The sequence below is a fragment of the Balaenoptera borealis genome (genome assembly GCF_965194805.1).
Source record: "Balaenoptera borealis genome assembly, chromosome: 11".
NCBI classification, from domain to species: Eukaryota; Metazoa; Chordata; class Mammalia; order Artiodactyla; family Balaenopteridae; genus Balaenoptera; species Balaenoptera borealis.
The window spans coordinates 7522338-7539193 of record NC_138868.1 but is presented as its reverse complement, the minus strand read 5'-3'; the positions used below and the strand labels follow the sequence as shown (position 1 = coordinate 7539193).

At 52.0% G+C, this 16856-nt stretch overlaps 2 protein-coding genes across 5 annotated transcripts; one reads left to right on the top strand and one right to left on the bottom strand.

The window, feature by feature from the left end:
• The first annotated feature begins 5492 nt into the window (after positions 1 to 5492).
• On the top strand, positions 5493 to 14036 carry PPP2R5B (protein phosphatase 2 regulatory subunit B'beta). 4 transcript variants are annotated; one of them, XM_082344142.1, is made up of 15 exons: positions 5493 to 5631; positions 6461 to 6546; positions 7325 to 7521; positions 8137 to 8238; positions 8399 to 8491; positions 8617 to 8747; positions 10213 to 10272; positions 10373 to 10481; positions 11030 to 11083; positions 11157 to 11207; positions 11332 to 11451; positions 12338 to 12465; positions 12733 to 12834; positions 12975 to 13040; positions 13241 to 14036. In XM_082344142.1, exons 3-15 carry the CDS (start codon positions 7384 to 7386, stop codon positions 13386 to 13388), a joined length of 1302 nt encoding a protein of 433 aa, XP_082200268.1. In that variant the 5' UTR covers positions 5493 to 5631; positions 6461 to 6546; positions 7325 to 7383; the 3' UTR covers positions 13389 to 14036. The 4 variants fall into 4 exon arrangements, with proteins under 4 accessions (XP_082200268.1, XP_082200266.1, XP_082200267.1 ...); XM_082344140.1 differs by having other exon boundaries at positions 6131 to 6546; XM_082344141.1 differs by lacking the exon at positions 12975 to 13040 and having other exon boundaries at positions 6131 to 6546.
• On the bottom strand, positions 14034 to 15438 carry GPHA2 (glycoprotein hormone subunit alpha 2). Its single transcript, XM_082344208.1, has 4 exons — positions 15309 to 15438; positions 14799 to 14901; positions 14454 to 14638; positions 14034 to 14342 (listed from the first exon to the last, which is right to left on the bottom strand). The coding sequence occupies exons 1-4, from the start codon at positions 15408 to 15410 to the stop codon at positions 14241 to 14243; spliced, it is 492 nt and encodes a 163-aa protein (XP_082200334.1). The 5' UTR covers positions 15411 to 15438; the 3' UTR covers positions 14034 to 14240.
• Between the last annotated feature and the right edge of the window lie 1418 nt (positions 15439 to 16856).

Sequence of the window (16856 nt, the reverse complement as noted above, 5' to 3'; positions counted from 1 at the left end):
CCAAATCAGCTCTACAACAAAGTACCTTTAGGACTTCTCTAAGTGGGAAACACAAGAGAAGAAAAGGACCTACAAAAACAAACCCATAACAATTAAGAAAATGGTAATAGGAACATACATATCTATAATTACCTTAAACGTGAATGGGTTAAATGCTCCAACCAAAAGACACAGGCTTGCTGAATGGATACAAAAACAAGACCCATCTATATGCTGTCTACAAGAGACCCACTTCAGACCTAGGGACACATACAGACTGAAAGTGAGGGGATGGAAAAAGATATTCCATGCAAATGGAAATCAAAAGAAAGCTGGAGTAGCAATACTCATATCAGATAAAATAGACTTTAAAATAAAGAATGTTACCAGAGACAAGGAAGGACACTACATAATGATCAAGGGATCAATCCAAGAAGAAGATATAACAATTATAAATATATACGCACCCAACATAGGAGCACCTCAATACATAAGGCAACTGCTAACAGCTATAAAAGAGGAAATCGACAGTAACACAGTAATAGTGGGGGACTTTAACACCTCACTTACACCAATGGACAGATCATCCAGACAGAAAATTATTAAGGAAACACAACCTTTAAATGAAACAATAGACCAGATAGATTTAATTGATATTTATAGGACATTCCATCCCAAAACAGCAGATAACACTTTCTTCTCAAGTGCACATGGAACATTCTCCAGGATGGGTCACAAATCAAGCCTCAGTAAATTTAAGAAAATTGACATCATATCAAGCATCTTTTCCGACTACAGCGCTATGAGATGAGAAATAAATTACAGGGAAAAAAACGTAAAAAACACAAACTCATGGAAGCTAAACAATACGTTACTAAATAACCAAGAGATCACTGAAGAAATCAAAGAGGAAATCAAAAAATACCTAGAGACAAATGACAACGAAAACACAATGATCCAAAACCTATGGGATGCAGCAAAAGCAGTTCTAAGAGGGAAGTTTATAGCAATACAAGCCTACCTCAAGAAACAAGAAAAATCTCAAATAAACAATCTAACCTTACAGCTAAAGGAACTAGAGAAAGAAGAACAAATGAAACCCAAAGGTAGTAGAAGGAAAGAAATCATAAAGATCAGAGCAGAAATAAATGAAATAGAAACAAAGAAAACAGTAGCAAAGATCAATAAAACTAAAAGCTGGTTCTTTGAGAAGATAAACAAAATTGATAAACCTTTAGCCAGACTCATCAAGAAAAAGAGGGAGAGGACTCAAATCAGTAAAACTAGAAATGAAAAAGGAGAAGTTACAATGGACACTGCAGAAATACAAAGCATCATAAGAGACTACTACAAGCAACTCTATGCCAATAAAATGGACAACCTGGAAGAAATGAACAAATTCTTAGAAAGGTATAATCTTCCAAGACTGAACCAGGAAGAAATAGAAAATATGAACAGACCAGTCACAAGTAACGAAATTGAAACTGTGATTAAAAATCTTCCAACAAACAAAAGTCCAGGACCAGATGGCTTCACAGGTGAATTCTATCAAACATTTAGAGAAGAGCTAAAACACATCCTTCTCAAACTCCTCCAAAAATTTGCAGAGGAAGGAACACTCCCAAACTCATTCTATGAGGCCACCATCACCCTGATACCAAAACCAGACAAAGATACTACAAAAAAAGAAAATTACAGATCAATATCATTGATGAATATAGATGCAAAAATCCTCAACAAAATACTTGCAAACAGAATCCAACAACACATTAAAAGGATCATACACCATGATCAAGTGGGATTTATCCCAGGGATGCAAGGATTCTTCAATATATGCAAATCAATCAATGTGATATACCATATTAACAAATTGAGGAATAAAAACCATATGATCATCTCAATAGATGCAGAAAAAACTTTTGACAAAATTCAACACCCATTTATGATAAAAACTCTCCAGAAAGTGGCCATAGAGGGAACCTACCTCAACATAATAATGGCCTTATACAAAAAACCCACAGCAAACATCATTCTCAATGGTGAAAAACTGAAAGCATTTCCTCTAAGATCAGGAACAAGACAAGGATATCCACTCTCGCCACTACTATTCAACATAGTTTTGGAAGTTCTAGCCATGGCAGTCAGAGAAGAAAAAGAAATAAAAGGAATACAAATTGGAAAAGAAGGAATAAAACTGTCACTGTTTGCAGATAACAAGATACTACACATAGAGAATCCTAAAGATGTCACCAGAAAACTACTAGAGCTAATCAATGAATTTGGTAAAGTTGCAGGATACAAAATTAATGGACAGAAATCTCTTGCATTGCTATACACTAACAACGAAAGATCAGAAAGAGAAATTAAGGAAACAATCCCATTCACCTTTGCAACCTAAGAAGGTAAAAGACCTGTACTCAGAAAACTATAAGACACTGATGAAAGAAATCAAAGATGACACAAACAGATGGAGAGATATACCATGTTCTTGGATTGGAAGAATCAATATTGTGAAAATGACCATACAACCCAAAGCAATCTACAGATTCAATGCAATCCCTATCAAATTACCAATGGCATTTTTTACAGAACTAGAACAAAAAAAACTTAAAATTTGTATGGAGACACAAAAGACCCCAAATAGCAAAAGCAATCTTGAGGGAAAAAGACGGAGCTGGAGGAATCAGACTCCCTAACTTCAGACTATACTACAAAGCTACAGTAATCAAGACAATATGGTACTGGCACAAAAACAGAAATATATGGAACAGGATAGAAAGCCCAGAGATAAACCCAAGCACCTATGGTCAACTAATCTATGACAAAGGAGGCAAGGATATACAATGGAGAAAAGACAGTCTCTTCAATAAGTGGTGCTGGGAAAACTGGAATGCTACATGTAAAAGAATGAAATTAGAACACTCCCTAACACCATACACCAGAATAAACTCAAAATGGATTAGAGACCTAAATGTAAGACCGGACACTATAAAACTCTTAGAGGAAAACATAGGAAGAACACTCTTTGACATAAATCACAGCAAGATCTTTTTTGATCCACCTCCTAGAGTAATGGAAATAAAAACAAAAGTAAACAAATGGGACCTAATGAAACTTAAAAGCTTTTGCAAGGCAAAGGAAACTACAAACAAGACAAAAAGACAACCCTCAGAATGGGAGAAAATATTTGCAAATGAATCAACTGACAAAGGATTAATCTCCAAAATATATGAACAACTTATGCAGCTCAATATTAAAAAAAAAACCAACCCAATCCAAAAATGGGCAGAAGACCTAAATAGACATTTCTCCAAAGAAGACTTACAGATGGCCAAGAAGCACATGAAAAGCTGCCCAACATCACTAATTATTAGAGAAATGCAAATCAAAACTACAGTGAGGTAACACCTCACACCAGTTAGAATGGGCATCATCAGAAAATCTACGAACAACAAGTGTTGGAGAGGGTGTGGAGAAAAGGGAACCCTCTTGCACTGTTGGTGGGAATGGAAATTGATACAGCCACTATGGAGAACAGTATGGAGGTTCCTTAAGAAACTAAAAATAGAATTACCATATGATCCAGCAATCCCAGTACTGGGCACATACCCAGAGAAAACCATAATTCAGAAAGACACATGCACCCCAATGTTCATTGCAACACTATTTACAATAGCTAGGTCATGGAAGCAATGTAAATGTCCATGGACAGACGAATGGATAAAGAAGATGTGGTACATATATATAATGGAATATTACTCAACCATAAAAAGGAACGAAATTGGGTCATTTGTAGAGACGTGGATGGATCTAGAGACTGTCATACAGAGTGAAGTAAGCCAGAAAGAGAAAAACAAATATTGTATATTAACGCATATATGTGGAACCTAGAAAAATGGTACAGAGGAACTGGTTTGCAGGGCAGAAATAGAGACACAGATGTAGAGAACAAACATATGGACACCAAGGGGGGAAAGCGGCGGGTGGGGGGTGTGTGGGTTGGGATGAACTGGGAGATTGGGATTGACATGTATACACTAGTATGTATAAAATAGATAACTAATAAGAACCTGCTGTATAAAAAGTAAATAAAATAAAATTCAAAAAACAAAACAGGGCTTCCCTGGGGGCGCAGTGGTTGAGAATCTGCCTGCCAATGCAGGGGACACAGGTTCGAGCCCTGGTTTGGGAAGATCCCACATGCCGCGAAGCAACTAGGCCCGTGAGCCACAATTACTGAGCCTGCGCGTCTGGAGCCTGTGCTCCGCAACAAGAGAGGCCATGATAGTGAGAGGCCCGCGCACCGCGATGATGAGTGGCCCCCACTTGCCGCAACTAGAGAAGGCCCTCGCACAGAAACGAAGACCCAACACAGCCATAAATCAATCAATCAATCAATCAAAGCAAAACAAAATTGCTGGGTGGAGATTTCACAGCCTAGTATAGGGGATGGAGTCCAGGGGAATGAAAGGTGTTGGGGTCCAGAGTGCTAGGAAGGGGGCCCTGGACTACAAGCTGGAAAATTTTGGCAGGAATGCCAAACTCTTGGAAGTCCACCTGTGCCTTGGATACTCTGCAGCAGGATTTTGAACAAGAGACCCCAGTAGCACATCTTAGGTCCCAGAGGGGCTGGGAGTTCCATCCAGGGAGGCTAGCTTGCCTGGGGTGGGGTGGCAGCACCAGGGAGAACCCCCTGCTCTGATGCTTTGCCACTCCTAGGCTGGCCCTTTAAACCCAGATCATGATGTCACCTTAGACAGCAAGGGACGGGAGGGGGACTGCAGGCCTGAGGAAGGACTGCATTTCCCAGCAGCCTTGGGTGCACCACACCCCTCCCAGCAGGCACTGGCTCACTGCAGACTATTAACCAGTCCAGTGCCAGTTTCTACTGGGGTTTTGAAGCGTCCAGCCATTCTGGAGTGAGGGTGGGGTTCCCTTGGGGGTGGAATGCCTGGGGCACAGATGGAGCAGGCCAAATCTTTGGGCCTGACATAGGATTGGGCCTCTTTCCTGCCAGAGTCCTGCCATCGCCCCCAGCTTCCTGGTGCAGACTCCTGAGTCTTCCTCTCTCCCTATGCAGTCTCCCTTGCAGAAAGCAGGAACCCAGCGCCAGCTGGACCCCTTCCCGCTCAGCTTCAGTCTTGTCCCTGGGTGCCCGCAGGGATTACCCCTTTGGTCAGGCAGCCGCTTTAATTGGTGAGGGGACTACATCTCCCAGCTGCCCCGGGCGGGAACTTCCTGACGCAGCACCCCCCGCCCCCCCCCGCTCCCGCCCCCGGCCCCCAAACCCGCGGGGATGTGCGGGCCGACTGGGGGAGGTGACTTGATGTCATCGTGAGCAGCTGGGCGGCGGGTGCCGGTGCTCACAGAGCCGGGGCTCCTGTGGTGCTACGCGGGTCGGGTCCCACGACTTGAGGAGAGGTCTGCGCGCTGCCCCGGGCAGCCCAGAGCCCGTCGGGCGCCCGCGCCCCGACCCGGGGCTGAGTTGGGTGCACGCTCCGGCCCCCCCGGAGCCAGAGAGAGAACCCAGGAGCGCCGCCTCCCAGCGCCAGCGCCCTGAACCGGACCGCGGCTCGGGAGCCCTGAACAGCTGCTCCCCTCCCCACCGGCAGCCCCTGGAGGGTCGGCGACCAAAGTCTGGGCATCTGAGAAGTGAGTGGCCCCCCCCTCGAGAAGCAGATGAGATCTGGGGGCGAGGAAGGAGAAACTGAGGTGGGGGAGGCTGCGGGTCGTGGGGGGGCAGGGGGATGGGACCCTCATTCTTGGGGAAGTCCCTAGTGACCGGATTAGTGGAGCAGAAACGGGGGCCCCGTTCTTTTAGGGGCCAGGGATGAGGAACGAGGTCCCCGTTCCAGGTAGGGGCTGGCTGGCGGGAGAGGCCCTGTTTCGAGAAGGGTTGTTTTGGAGTCTGGGGCCTTTCAGCCCGGGAGAAGGGAGGGCCCTGTCTCCTGTGGGAGAGGGCTGCGCCTCTCTTTAGGGTCTGGGCCAGGGTAGGAGGGAAAGAAGACTTGGGCGCTCCGCCGCAGCCCCACACGCTGTCCTGAAAGAACTGACAGGCTCTCTCTGTCTGTTTCTTGCTGACCTCTCTGCCCTGACTTCTTTTTTAAAAGAGCCAGGGTGGGAACCCTAACTGGACTCTTCCGACCCTCAGGAAGGACCTGAGACCTGAGCCATCCTCCTCTCTACCGTGCTTGCCCCCCAGGACTGGGCAGTTGCCAGAGGCCCTGGGGGGGGGGCCAGGACTGTGGCTGTGCGCCTCCCCACCGCACAGGATGGGCCCGAGTTAGTCAGCCCAGCCTCACGCAGCGTCCTGCAGGCCCAGAGGGAAGCTCAGGGGCTCTGAAGGCTTGGCCCACCGCCTGACCGCCATGGAGACGAAGCTGCCCCCCGCGAGCACCCCCGGCAGCCCCTCGTCCCCAGGGCTGTCCCCGGTGCCCCCACCCGACAAGGTGGACGGCTTCTCCCGCCGTTCCCTCCGCAGGGCCCGGCCCCGGCGGTCCCACAGCTCCTCTCAGTTCCGCTATCAGAGCAACCAGCAGGAACTCATCCCACTGCCCCTGCTCAAAGGTGAGCCCGGCTCTTGGCTCCGGGGCTACCTGAGTCCTGGAGTGGGCAAGTGAGGTTTGGGGGTGGGGTGGTGGGAAGCAGCTGGCAGCTGCCATCGGAGGGAGTCTGGACGGCCCCTTCCAGGCCAGGGACTCCACCACCTGACCGCCACCCCCCAGCCCTCTACCCTCTCTGCTGACGCATGGCCTGACTGGCCTGTCATCCTTGGAGGTGGGGCATCTGGAGGTGGCGCCACCCTGGGGGGCAGACCAGGGCCAAGGGTGGGGCCTACAGCTTGGGTTCCAGGAGGCCACTAGCAGCCCAGCTGCTGCCGGGGTCCTGGGGCAGGTGCTTAGCATGCCTCCCTGCGGTCACCGTGAAGTCCCCCCGACTCTGGGCTACAGGGCCCAACTGGCTGAGGCAGAGGGCACCCGAGAGGTCCTCGGTGCTGGCTCTTCTCCCCACTTCTGGCTCTTAGAACAGAGTGCCGCCTATGAGAGGGAGGCAGTGGCTGTTTGGGCACCTGTGGAAAGCCCAGGCAGCCAGGGTCTGTTACCACGCTTGAAAATCAGGCTATCATGTTCACTGAGCCTAGGTTAGGATGAAGAGATGAAGCTCCTTTACTTCAAAAGAATGGAGGATGGGACAGAAGTTGTTTGCTTTCTGCAAGGAGTGGGAGATGGCACAAAAGCATGGGGTCTGGGGGGCAGAGGAGCCTGCCTTAGGGATTAGGAGGGCCCACCCCTGCCCAGAGCTGTGGCAGCTGGGGCCCAGGCTCAGCCCCCTCCTTCCTCCCCAGATGTGCCAGCCTCTGAGCTGCATGAGCTGCTGAGCCGGAAGCTGGCCCAGTGTGGGGTGATGTTTGACTTCTTGGACTGTGTGGCCGACCTGAAGGGGAAGGAGGTGAAGCGGGCGGCGCTCAATGAGCTGGTGGAGTGTGTGGGGAGCACTCGGGGGGTCCTCATTGAGCCTGTCTACCCAGACATCATCCGCATGGTGAGCACCTGGCACCTGGCCTCTGGGGGAGGGCTTGGTGCCCATGGGAACCCTAAGCCTGCCTGCGGAGCCCCCGTGCGGAGAATAAACCCACACTCTTTGGCTTGGCCTCAAGGCCCACATCTTCCTCCCCCGCAACCCCTGTCCCAGCCCCACTGCTGCCCAGCACCCAGCCAGTGTAGGTCATTCAGTGCCTCCTGGGCTTGTCCCACCCTGCGCTTTTGCTTATGCTCTCCTGAGGCCTGGTGTGCACTCCCACCACGTTCCTTATCGCCATGGCCTGGCTCAGGTGCTGCCTCTTCCATGAAGCCTCTCTCAATGCCCAAGCTAGAAATCTCCCTTTTGCTGCTTAGAATGTCCTTAGACCTTACCACTTGCCATCTCGTCTTCCCTGCTGGACTGCACCTGATAGAGGGCAGAGATGTATCTCATCCACCCCTGGGTCCCCAACCCTGGGCCCAGGTCTTCCATGAACTAGATGTTCAGGTGATGATTGCCAAGGAGTGAACTGGTTGCTTGGGCAGGTGCTGAGGCCCGTTAAACTTTGGATGAGGGATGTCCTGGCTTCCGCCTTCAAGGGTTCTTCCGTAAAGAACCCTGACTCTGTCCCCTCAGATCTCAGTGAATATCTTCCGGACGCTGCCACCCAGTGAGAACCCTGAATTTGACCCTGAAGAGGATGAGCCCAACCTTGAGCCTTCATGGCCACATCTTCAGGTATGAGGGCTGGAGAAGACAGGGATCTGAGTTTCAGAAGAGATCCGAGGAGAGGGTAGAGGGTCTCCTTAGGCCCCGGACTGTTGGATGAGGGCCACAGGGCAGGATGAGGGGGGAGGCTGCTCCTGAACTCACCTTTCCGTCTGTTCCCCTCCTCCAGCTGGTATATGAGTTTTTCCTGCGTTTCTTGGAGAGCCCAGACTTCCAGCCCTCCGTGGCCAAGAGATATGTGGATCAAAAGTTTGTCCTGATGGTGAAGTGGGGAGCCCAGGCCGGGTGGTGTCATGGGGCAGGGGCAGGCTCTCTGCGTGGCGTGGGGATAGGATGGAAGCAACCTGGCTTGGCCTCTTTCCTAACCCCTGATCCTGTGTCCCACAGCTCCTGGAGCTATTTGATAGCGAGGACCCTCGGGAGCGTGAGTACCTCAAGACCATCTTGCACAGGGTCTACGGCAAGTTCCTGGGGCTCCGGGCCTACATCCGCAAACAGTGCAGCCATATCTTCCTCCGGTGGGTGCCTGCAGCCTGCCCCGCTGAGACCTGGGGAGGGAGGGAGAGAGCTATGGGGAGAAGACAGAGGCAAAAGCTTCTGGGCTGGGGGGCCCAGTTTTTTCTTGGCAACATATTGTATAATTTTTGCTTATACAAATCCTGTGAGATCAGTAGAGAAAGGGTATTTATTTCCATTTTACAGATGAGGAAATTGAGGCTGAGAGATGAAGTGGTTTGCAGGGACTAGGTCAGTTCAGGGGGCCTAGGATCTAAATCTTTTGATCCTTGTCATACCAGGCCTTAAGGACCCAAAGAAAGAGATTCTTTCTGCAAATATGTATTGAGCACCAATGCCCACTGGGCATCAGGGACCCACATTGCCTTGTAGTTGAGACTGGCTCTTGAGCTAGATGGCCTGTATTTGAGTTTGGTTCAAATATTTGGGTGAACTTGGGCAAATTATTTAAGCTCTCTCCTAGTTTGCTCATCTCTAGAATGGGAATGATAGCTATACTACACAGAGATAATCATCAAGATGAAATGAGGCAGTGCCTTCAAAACACTCAGTATAGCTCCTGGACCAAGGCCGGAACTCTGAAACATTAGCTTTTATCGTTATTAGCTACAAAATAGGTGAGGCATGATCCCTCTCCTCCAGGAGCTCAGTGGTGTATTAGGTCCCTTGCTTATTAACTTTGGGGCAAGTTTCATTGAACTGCTGAGCCTTGATTTCTTCATCTGTATAATGGATCCAATAAGGTCTACCTCCTGGGATAATTTTGAGAAGTACGTAGCACAGAATAGACACTGTGAGTGTTTGTCATTCTTTTGGTTGATTGGCATGAAGAGCGAAGGACTCAGGCTAGGTGCCTGTGGACTGGATGGGGACCAGGTAATGAGGGTTAGGGTCTCGGGGAGGAAGAGACGAGTTGGAATGCTTCATAGAAGAGAGGTTTGAATACCAGAGGGGAAAGGGTGGGTGGGATGAATTGGGAGATTGGGATTGACATATATACACTATTGATACTATGTATAAAATGGATAGCTAACGAGAACTTACTGTATAGCACAGGGAACTCTACTCAGTGCTCTGTGGTGACCTAAATGGGATGGAAATCCAAAAAAGAGGGGATATATGTATACGTATAGCTGATTCACTTTGCTGTACAGTAGAAACTAACACAGCATGGTAAAGCAACCATACTCCAATAAAAATTAAAAAAAAAAAAAAAAGAAGAAGAAGAAAGGTTTGAGCTGGGACCCAGAGTGGCACTGGTGGCTGGGCTGAGAAGGGTAATAAAGAGGTGGATGTGGATCTCAGTGGGGCCTGGTTTGGGGTTTTGGGAAGGGAGCACAGCCTCTGGGTGGGGAGAGAGTTGGATTGATGTGCAGGCTGGGGGTGGGCAGGCAGGATGACAGAGAGGAGGGCTGGGCCTGCTCCAACTGCCTTGAGCCCTTCTGCATCCTTCTCTTCCTCTCAAAGGTTCATCTATGAACTCGAGCACTTCAATGGCGTGGCTGAGCTGCTGGAGATCTTAGGAAGGTGACTCTCTCTGGGCATCAGCTGGCACATCAGGATTCTGGGAGGAGGGACTGAGGCCCAGTCATCCCTACCCTCCTCATCTCTCCCGCCCCCTCCTCAGCATCATCAACGGCTTTGCGCTGCCCCTGAAGACCGAGCACAAGCAGTTTCTGGTTCGAGTCCTGATTCCCCTGCACTCTGTCAAGTCGCTGTCTGTCTTTCACGCCCAGGTAAGGGCCAGGCCTGGTCCTGCCACGGCAGAGAGGTCCTGACAGAGTCAGGGCAGCCACGCGGGCCTGCAGAGCCAGCCTGACACTCTGCTTTCAGCCACACTAAAGCGTGAACTCACGGGATCCTCTCTCACCTTTTTCTTGACTAATTCTGTTCCGTCTACCTTAGAGAATCCCCATGACCGTTTAAGGCCGATCTCAGACATTGGCCTCCGAAGACTTCCCAGCCCCCTCCCGCTCGACCTGCCTGGGCAGGATTGAGCTCTCCTCCTTCTGTATTCCCATAGATCATGATACAGATTCCGGTTAAGGAAACTTTTGTAAAATTTGTAAGGACTAGTTTGCTGAATGTTTCCCCTGTGAGGTCGTTATTGTGTCCCCGCACACCAAGCATGGTGCCTGGTGTATCCTAGGTGGTCAGTAAATGATTGGTGAATAAGAGGATAGACATAGGAAACGAGCAAATGTCTAGCGTCCTGTCCTGGTCCCCTCCTGACCCCTGTCCTCCTTCTCTCTGCCTACTCCTCCCCCGCCGCGCCCCGCTGCAGCTGGCATACTGTGTGGTACAGTTCCTGGAGAAGGATGCCACTTTGACAGAGCATGTGAGTACCTCTGGGGGGAAGGGCAAGCCCCCACCCCCGCAGGTCTGACTCTTTTCTGCCTCAACTCCCACAGGTGATCCGGGGGCTGCTCAAATACTGGCCAAAAACCTGTACCCAGAAGGAGGTATGAAGAAGGGCTTTGACGTCCACCACAGGGAGGTTGGGAGGGCTCAGCTTCCAGAGGGCAGTCCGGTGTGTGTCAGGGGAGATGGGAACTGCTGCTCCCTGTGTCCCTACCCCCACCCCAGGTGATGTTTCTGGGGGAGATGGAAGAGATTCTGGATGTCATTGAGCCCTCCCAGTTCGTGAAGATCCAGGAGCCCCTCTTCAAGCAGGTGGCTCGCTGTGTGTCCAGCCCCCATTTCCAGGTATGGGGCCGGAATGGGTGGGGGTGAGAGCCAGGGTATGGACTGGTAAGGTTGGCAAGTTGACCTAACACAGCTTCCTCTGCCCTCAGTTTCTCCTCTGGACCTTCCTGGGTCTAATAATGGGGAGATGCTGGACTTAGGGTCAGGAGACCTAGGGTCAAGCCTCAGATCCACCTCCCACTGGCTGAGGAGCCTTGAGCAAATCACTTCACCACTCTGAGTCAGATTAGGCTTCCTTATCTGTAGAATGGGCCAACAGGTGGTGATGAGAACCGGAGAGACGGTAGCATAAACACATTTTGTAAACTGAAATGGATGTTTAGCAAACGTCCATGAATGGGGTGGATGGTTGTCATGACTTTTCCGCTTCCTTAGTGGCCTTACATTTCATTAGCCCCACTTCAGAGCCCAGCGAGGCTTCTCCACACCATCCAGGCTGGCTGTAACCGGTGTTCTCCTACACGTGTGTGCAGACTTTCTCTCATTTTTATGAGCCATACCTGGTGGTTGTCAATTTTTCCTCACGGTGACTCTGGCACTTCAGTTTACTGAATACCTCATTTGATTCTTACAACAGGCATATGGAGGTAGCTATTATTAGCCCCACTTTACAGATTTGAAAACAGAGGCTGAGGGGTTAAATACCCTGTCCAAAGTCACGTGGCCAGTGTGTAGTGGAGCCAGGATTCACCTCTGAGCGTTGGACTCCTAATCCAGTGTTCTTTTCACCTCACCATGTTGCTTCCTCCCGTGGGTCAGATGAGTCCTGAAGACGGGGTGTGTGGAGGGGAGGGTGCCCTGGGTTTTGGGTTGGGGATGGATACCAGGCCTTGCATGTGCAGGGAAGCCACTGCCAGGCGCTTACTCTGCCATCTCGCTGCCCCAGGTTGCAGAGCGGGCTCTGTATTTCTGGAACAATGAGTATATCCTGAGCCTCATTGAGGACAACTGCCATACTGTGCTGCCTGCTGTGTTTGGGACCCTCTACCAAGTCTCCAAGGAGCACTGGAATCAGTGAGTACCCAGGCCTTGACCTAACCCACAGAACCTGGGGCAGGGCCAGCCGGTCCAGAACTGGGGTTCCTGCTAGCTGGAGAGGATCAGGGAAGGCATCCGAAGATGGCAGAGGGGTGGTGAAGGGGGCAGGCAGAGGGCAGTGCTTGTGGTGTTCAGGGCTGCATGCTGTATTTGGGACACAGGGACAGGCAGAATGCCAGACAGGGAGGTGGGACCCAACTGAAATTGCTCTCATCTCTCACCCCCTCCCTTGACCCTGCCAAGAACCATTGTGTCTCTGATCTACAATGTGCTCAAGACCTTCATGGAGATGAATGGGAAGCTGTTTGATGAGCTCACAGCCTCCTACAAGCTGGAAAAGCAGCAGTGAGTGCTGGGAGGCTGGACATGGAGGGAGAGGGGAGAAAAGCAGAAAAGAACCAGTTCCTGGTTGGAGGGAACCGAAGAGGACAACCCACATCCCATCTGATCAGATGTTTAAAGTCTCTCCCTATGTTTTTGCCAAGTGCTGGGGCATCCAAGCCCAGTTGTCCCCTGCATCCTCCAATTATCCTCCCAAGTACTTCGTCCAGGTACGGAGCACCCTGTACTTCAGCTGGGGCCTCTCAGGGCCAGGCTGATCCATTTACTCCACGAGCACAGGCTGGGACCAGTCTCTCCTCAGTGCCTTCTCCCCTAAGTGGAGTCTCTTTGCAGGTGGGGTGGTGGTGAGGGAGGCTGGATTGCAGGTGGGGGCCCCAGGTAAGGGAACTGCCTCCCCCTCTCTCCCCAGGGAACAGCAGAAGGCCCAGGAACGTCAGGAGCTGTGGCAAGGCCTGGAGGAGCTACGGCTACGCCGGCTACAGGGGACCCAGGGGGCCAAAGAGGCCCCGCTCCAGCGGCTTACACCCCAGGTGGCCACCGGTGGAGGTCAGAGCTAAAGATCCCCAGAAGGGGAGGAGCTAAACCCAGAGCTGTCAGTCCCTCCATCCTCCCTCCTGCCCAGGGGTCCAGAGAGATACACACCTACTCCTGGCCTTGCCAGAGGGGGCTCGGAGGGCTTCCTGCCTGGCCCAGCATGGGCAGTTTCCACTGGGGGGAGAGGAGGAGAGATGGGGGTCCTGGCAACAGAACTCTCAGGCCCTCCTGGCAGGACTTGACCAGGGCAAGCTTGACCAGGAAGCTGCCATCGGGGATCTGCCTCTGCCCCACAAAGCTGGGCTACAGACTGCAGGCAGGTTCCCACCCCCTGCTCCCAGCCTAGGGCAAGGGGACTCGGCCCCTCACCTGCCCCACCTTGTGCCAGCGGGAGGTCCTTCCTCACCCCACCATGGGATCCATGGTCTATTTATTCTCCCCCAGCTCACCTGCAACACAGACATTATCCTGGGCCTGGGGCACCCTCCTTCCTTCCCTCCCCTCCCTTGCCCTGTACATCCTTGTCCCCTTTTTATTTATTGGGCAGGGGGAGGGGTGAGGGCACAGGCAGAAGATTCCCTGTGTCCTGGGGCAAGGGGGGGTGGTCACAGTAACCATGGTCTGTTCCCCTTTCCCTGGCTGGGGGTAGATTTAATAAAGAGAGAAACTCATGATCTGCTTGCTTTATTTAGGACAAAGAGGGAGATGAAATGATGAAGGACTGGTTAGGAAGCCAGGCAGAGGTGGGGAAGAGGCAGAAACGCCCCTCTTCTCACAGGGTTGGAGCTGTTGTCCTTGCTGAGGTTCAGGATATGTAGGATATACTCCAACATTAAACCCTCTGACCAAGGGGAGGGTGGCGGGAGAAGGATGGGCTAGTAGCGCGAGAGGCGACACATGTCACACTGGCAGGCCCTGGCCGTGAAGATCTCCAGCTCCTCCCTCCGGTCCCCCCCACAATGCAGCTGCACCTTCACCTGTGGGAGAGGTGGGTGTCTGTTCCAGTCCCCTTTCTCAGGCCATCTTAGATCCCCGTCTCCTCCGTCTCCCCTACCCGCAACGAGCACCACCGAGCTGGGCCCCCTCACCTTCCTCAGGCTGCTGATGGTGCAGCACTGAGAGACGGAGGTGATGTTATGTCGATAGCCACTGGCCACCAGCACCGAGTAACGGGAAGGGAAGGCGCTGGACTCGCAGTGGCCCACGCAGGCCTGTGCCACGTGGGAGCCCTGGCAGGTGCCTTGGCGGTCACTTCGCACCGTCACATTGAAGGCTGGAAGAAGACAGGCGAGCGGTAGATGGTGCCTTGGCGGAGGCTCGCCCAGCTCCTGCTGCCTGAGCCTCACTGGGTCCCTCGAGGGTGCTGCCTGCCCCTCTGTCCAGTCCATCAGCTCTTTGCTCCCGCCCAGCGCTCTGCTCCCAGGGTTACTTACGGTGCAAGTAGCAGCCTGGGATGGCTGCCTGTTGACCCTGGCCTTCAGTGACCGCCAGGACCAGCAGGCAGAGGAGCAGGGTTTGGGGGGACGCCATGGGCATCTGAAACACAGTGGGTAGATAGATGTCTCTAGATGGGTGTGCAGGTGGGAGGGGGTGTTCTTTCAATACTGCATGCCTCCAGGTGAATGAGGCGGGGCTAGGTTGGTCTGTCTGACTGGGGTGAGGCCTGCCTGTGAGGGGCTGTCTTTTCCTTGTACCTGCCTTTGGGTGCGTGTGCATGTGGATGTGCGTGTCTGCCCGTGTCTCTCTGGATGCGTGTGAGTGTGCGCAGCTGTCCCAGTGTGACTTGTGTGTCAGCCCACTGCCGTGATTCTCCCCCGGAACCTCCTCCACCATCTGGACCACAAACCTCTGCCTCCCTCCATCTGCCCCATCTATCTGCCCGCAGGACCCTTATCTGCAGTCCCCAGGCCCTCCCAGGGCTCTTCCTGCCTCAGTGAGCTCACCACTTCCAAGGCCCAGGAGCTGAGTGGCTTGTTGAGTGGCTCCTCTGGCCTCCTGCTGGTCTCCAGGCGGTGCTGGCTCTCTGGGTTTTTATTTGCCATCATTCTGGAGCCACGCCTTCTTGGAGATCGGCTTTCAGGCCTGCCTTCTCTGCCTGAAGCCTCACAGCAAAACCACCTGGGAGATCCTGCTCTTCTCTGAGGTGTGGTCCTCTAGGGCGGTTTCTGCTTCCCCTATGTCCAAAAGCTGCTGGTGGCCCAGGGCTGGGAAGTGAGGTGTAGAGAAAAGCCCAGGAGCTGGTGGAGTAGGCAGCGTGTGTGCAGCTGGGGAGAGAGGGCTCTCACTGGGCTGAGTTGTGGCCACCTGGGTTCTCTTCTTTGCTATGTGACCTTGGGCAGGACACTTCTGTTTAGGGCCTTGCCAGCCCATCCTTAAAACTATTAAACTCAGCCCTGCCTGTCTCTTTTACCCACTGCAAAGGAAAGGGTGGAGAGGAGATTCTTATGGACAACGGAAATGCTATCAGTGGGGGGTCTCCTGAGAGATGCTTGGTGGCAGAGCCAGGGAGAGTCAGGGGGCTGGTTCTAAGTCTGTTTCAGAGCTTCACTTTCACTGTCAAGTGGATGACTTCTCATTCCGGGGGTCAGCTACAGAGTGGGGCTTCCCCTAGTTTCTGGACTAACAGGGACCTGACTCCTGGAAGTGCCTGAAGCTATCAACCCCTGCAAATCGATCATTTAGTCCAGCCCTGGCTCTGGTTTTACAGGTGAGGCAACTAAGGCTCAAGAGAAGGAAAGTTACTAAAGGTCACACAGCTAGTTCATGTCAGGGCTGTTTTGGAACCCAGATCTCCTGCTATTCATGCCTGGTGCTAAATTACACTTGGGGCAAGAATGTGGCAAGTTAGAAAAAGACCTCTAGTCAGCAGGAGCCACAGGGGCCGGGGCAGGGTAGCGACCAGAAGGAAGCCTGTGTTGGTTCTGTCCCCACACACCCCAGGGCTACTGGCTCAGTGACCTGCTCCGAGAGGCAGAGCCAGCCACAGACTGCCAGAGCTGGAAGGCACTGAGAGCTCATCAGATCCTACCCTTTCATTTTCCAGATGAGAAAAACAAGAACCAGAAAGGAAAGTGACTTTGCCAAGCCTTCATTATAAGCTTGTAAGTCAGAATGGCGCGCAGATCTCCAGATTCTGGAGCTGTGCCTTTGAAGAGCTTTGTAAAGCGGGCTGCGTTGGGGACAGCAGGGCAATGGCTGTACACACAACCTGTGCCTAGTCCTCCAGTCCTCACACATGACGACCTCCCCTTTGGCCCTCCTCCCCTCAGGTCCCAGGCCCTTCAGCAGCCCACCTCTTCTCTCCTCCCCAGCCAAGGGAAAGGCGTCAGAACAAGGGGTCTCTGAGGGACTTTAGCAGTCCAGCCCCAGCGTTCCCATCCACCGAGAGTAGCGTCTGACAGATAATCAGCTCTGTTTAGAGACTAGGGTTGACAAAGGCGTGTTACCTTACGAGGTGGCCCATTCTAATATTGGACAGCTCTACGGTTACA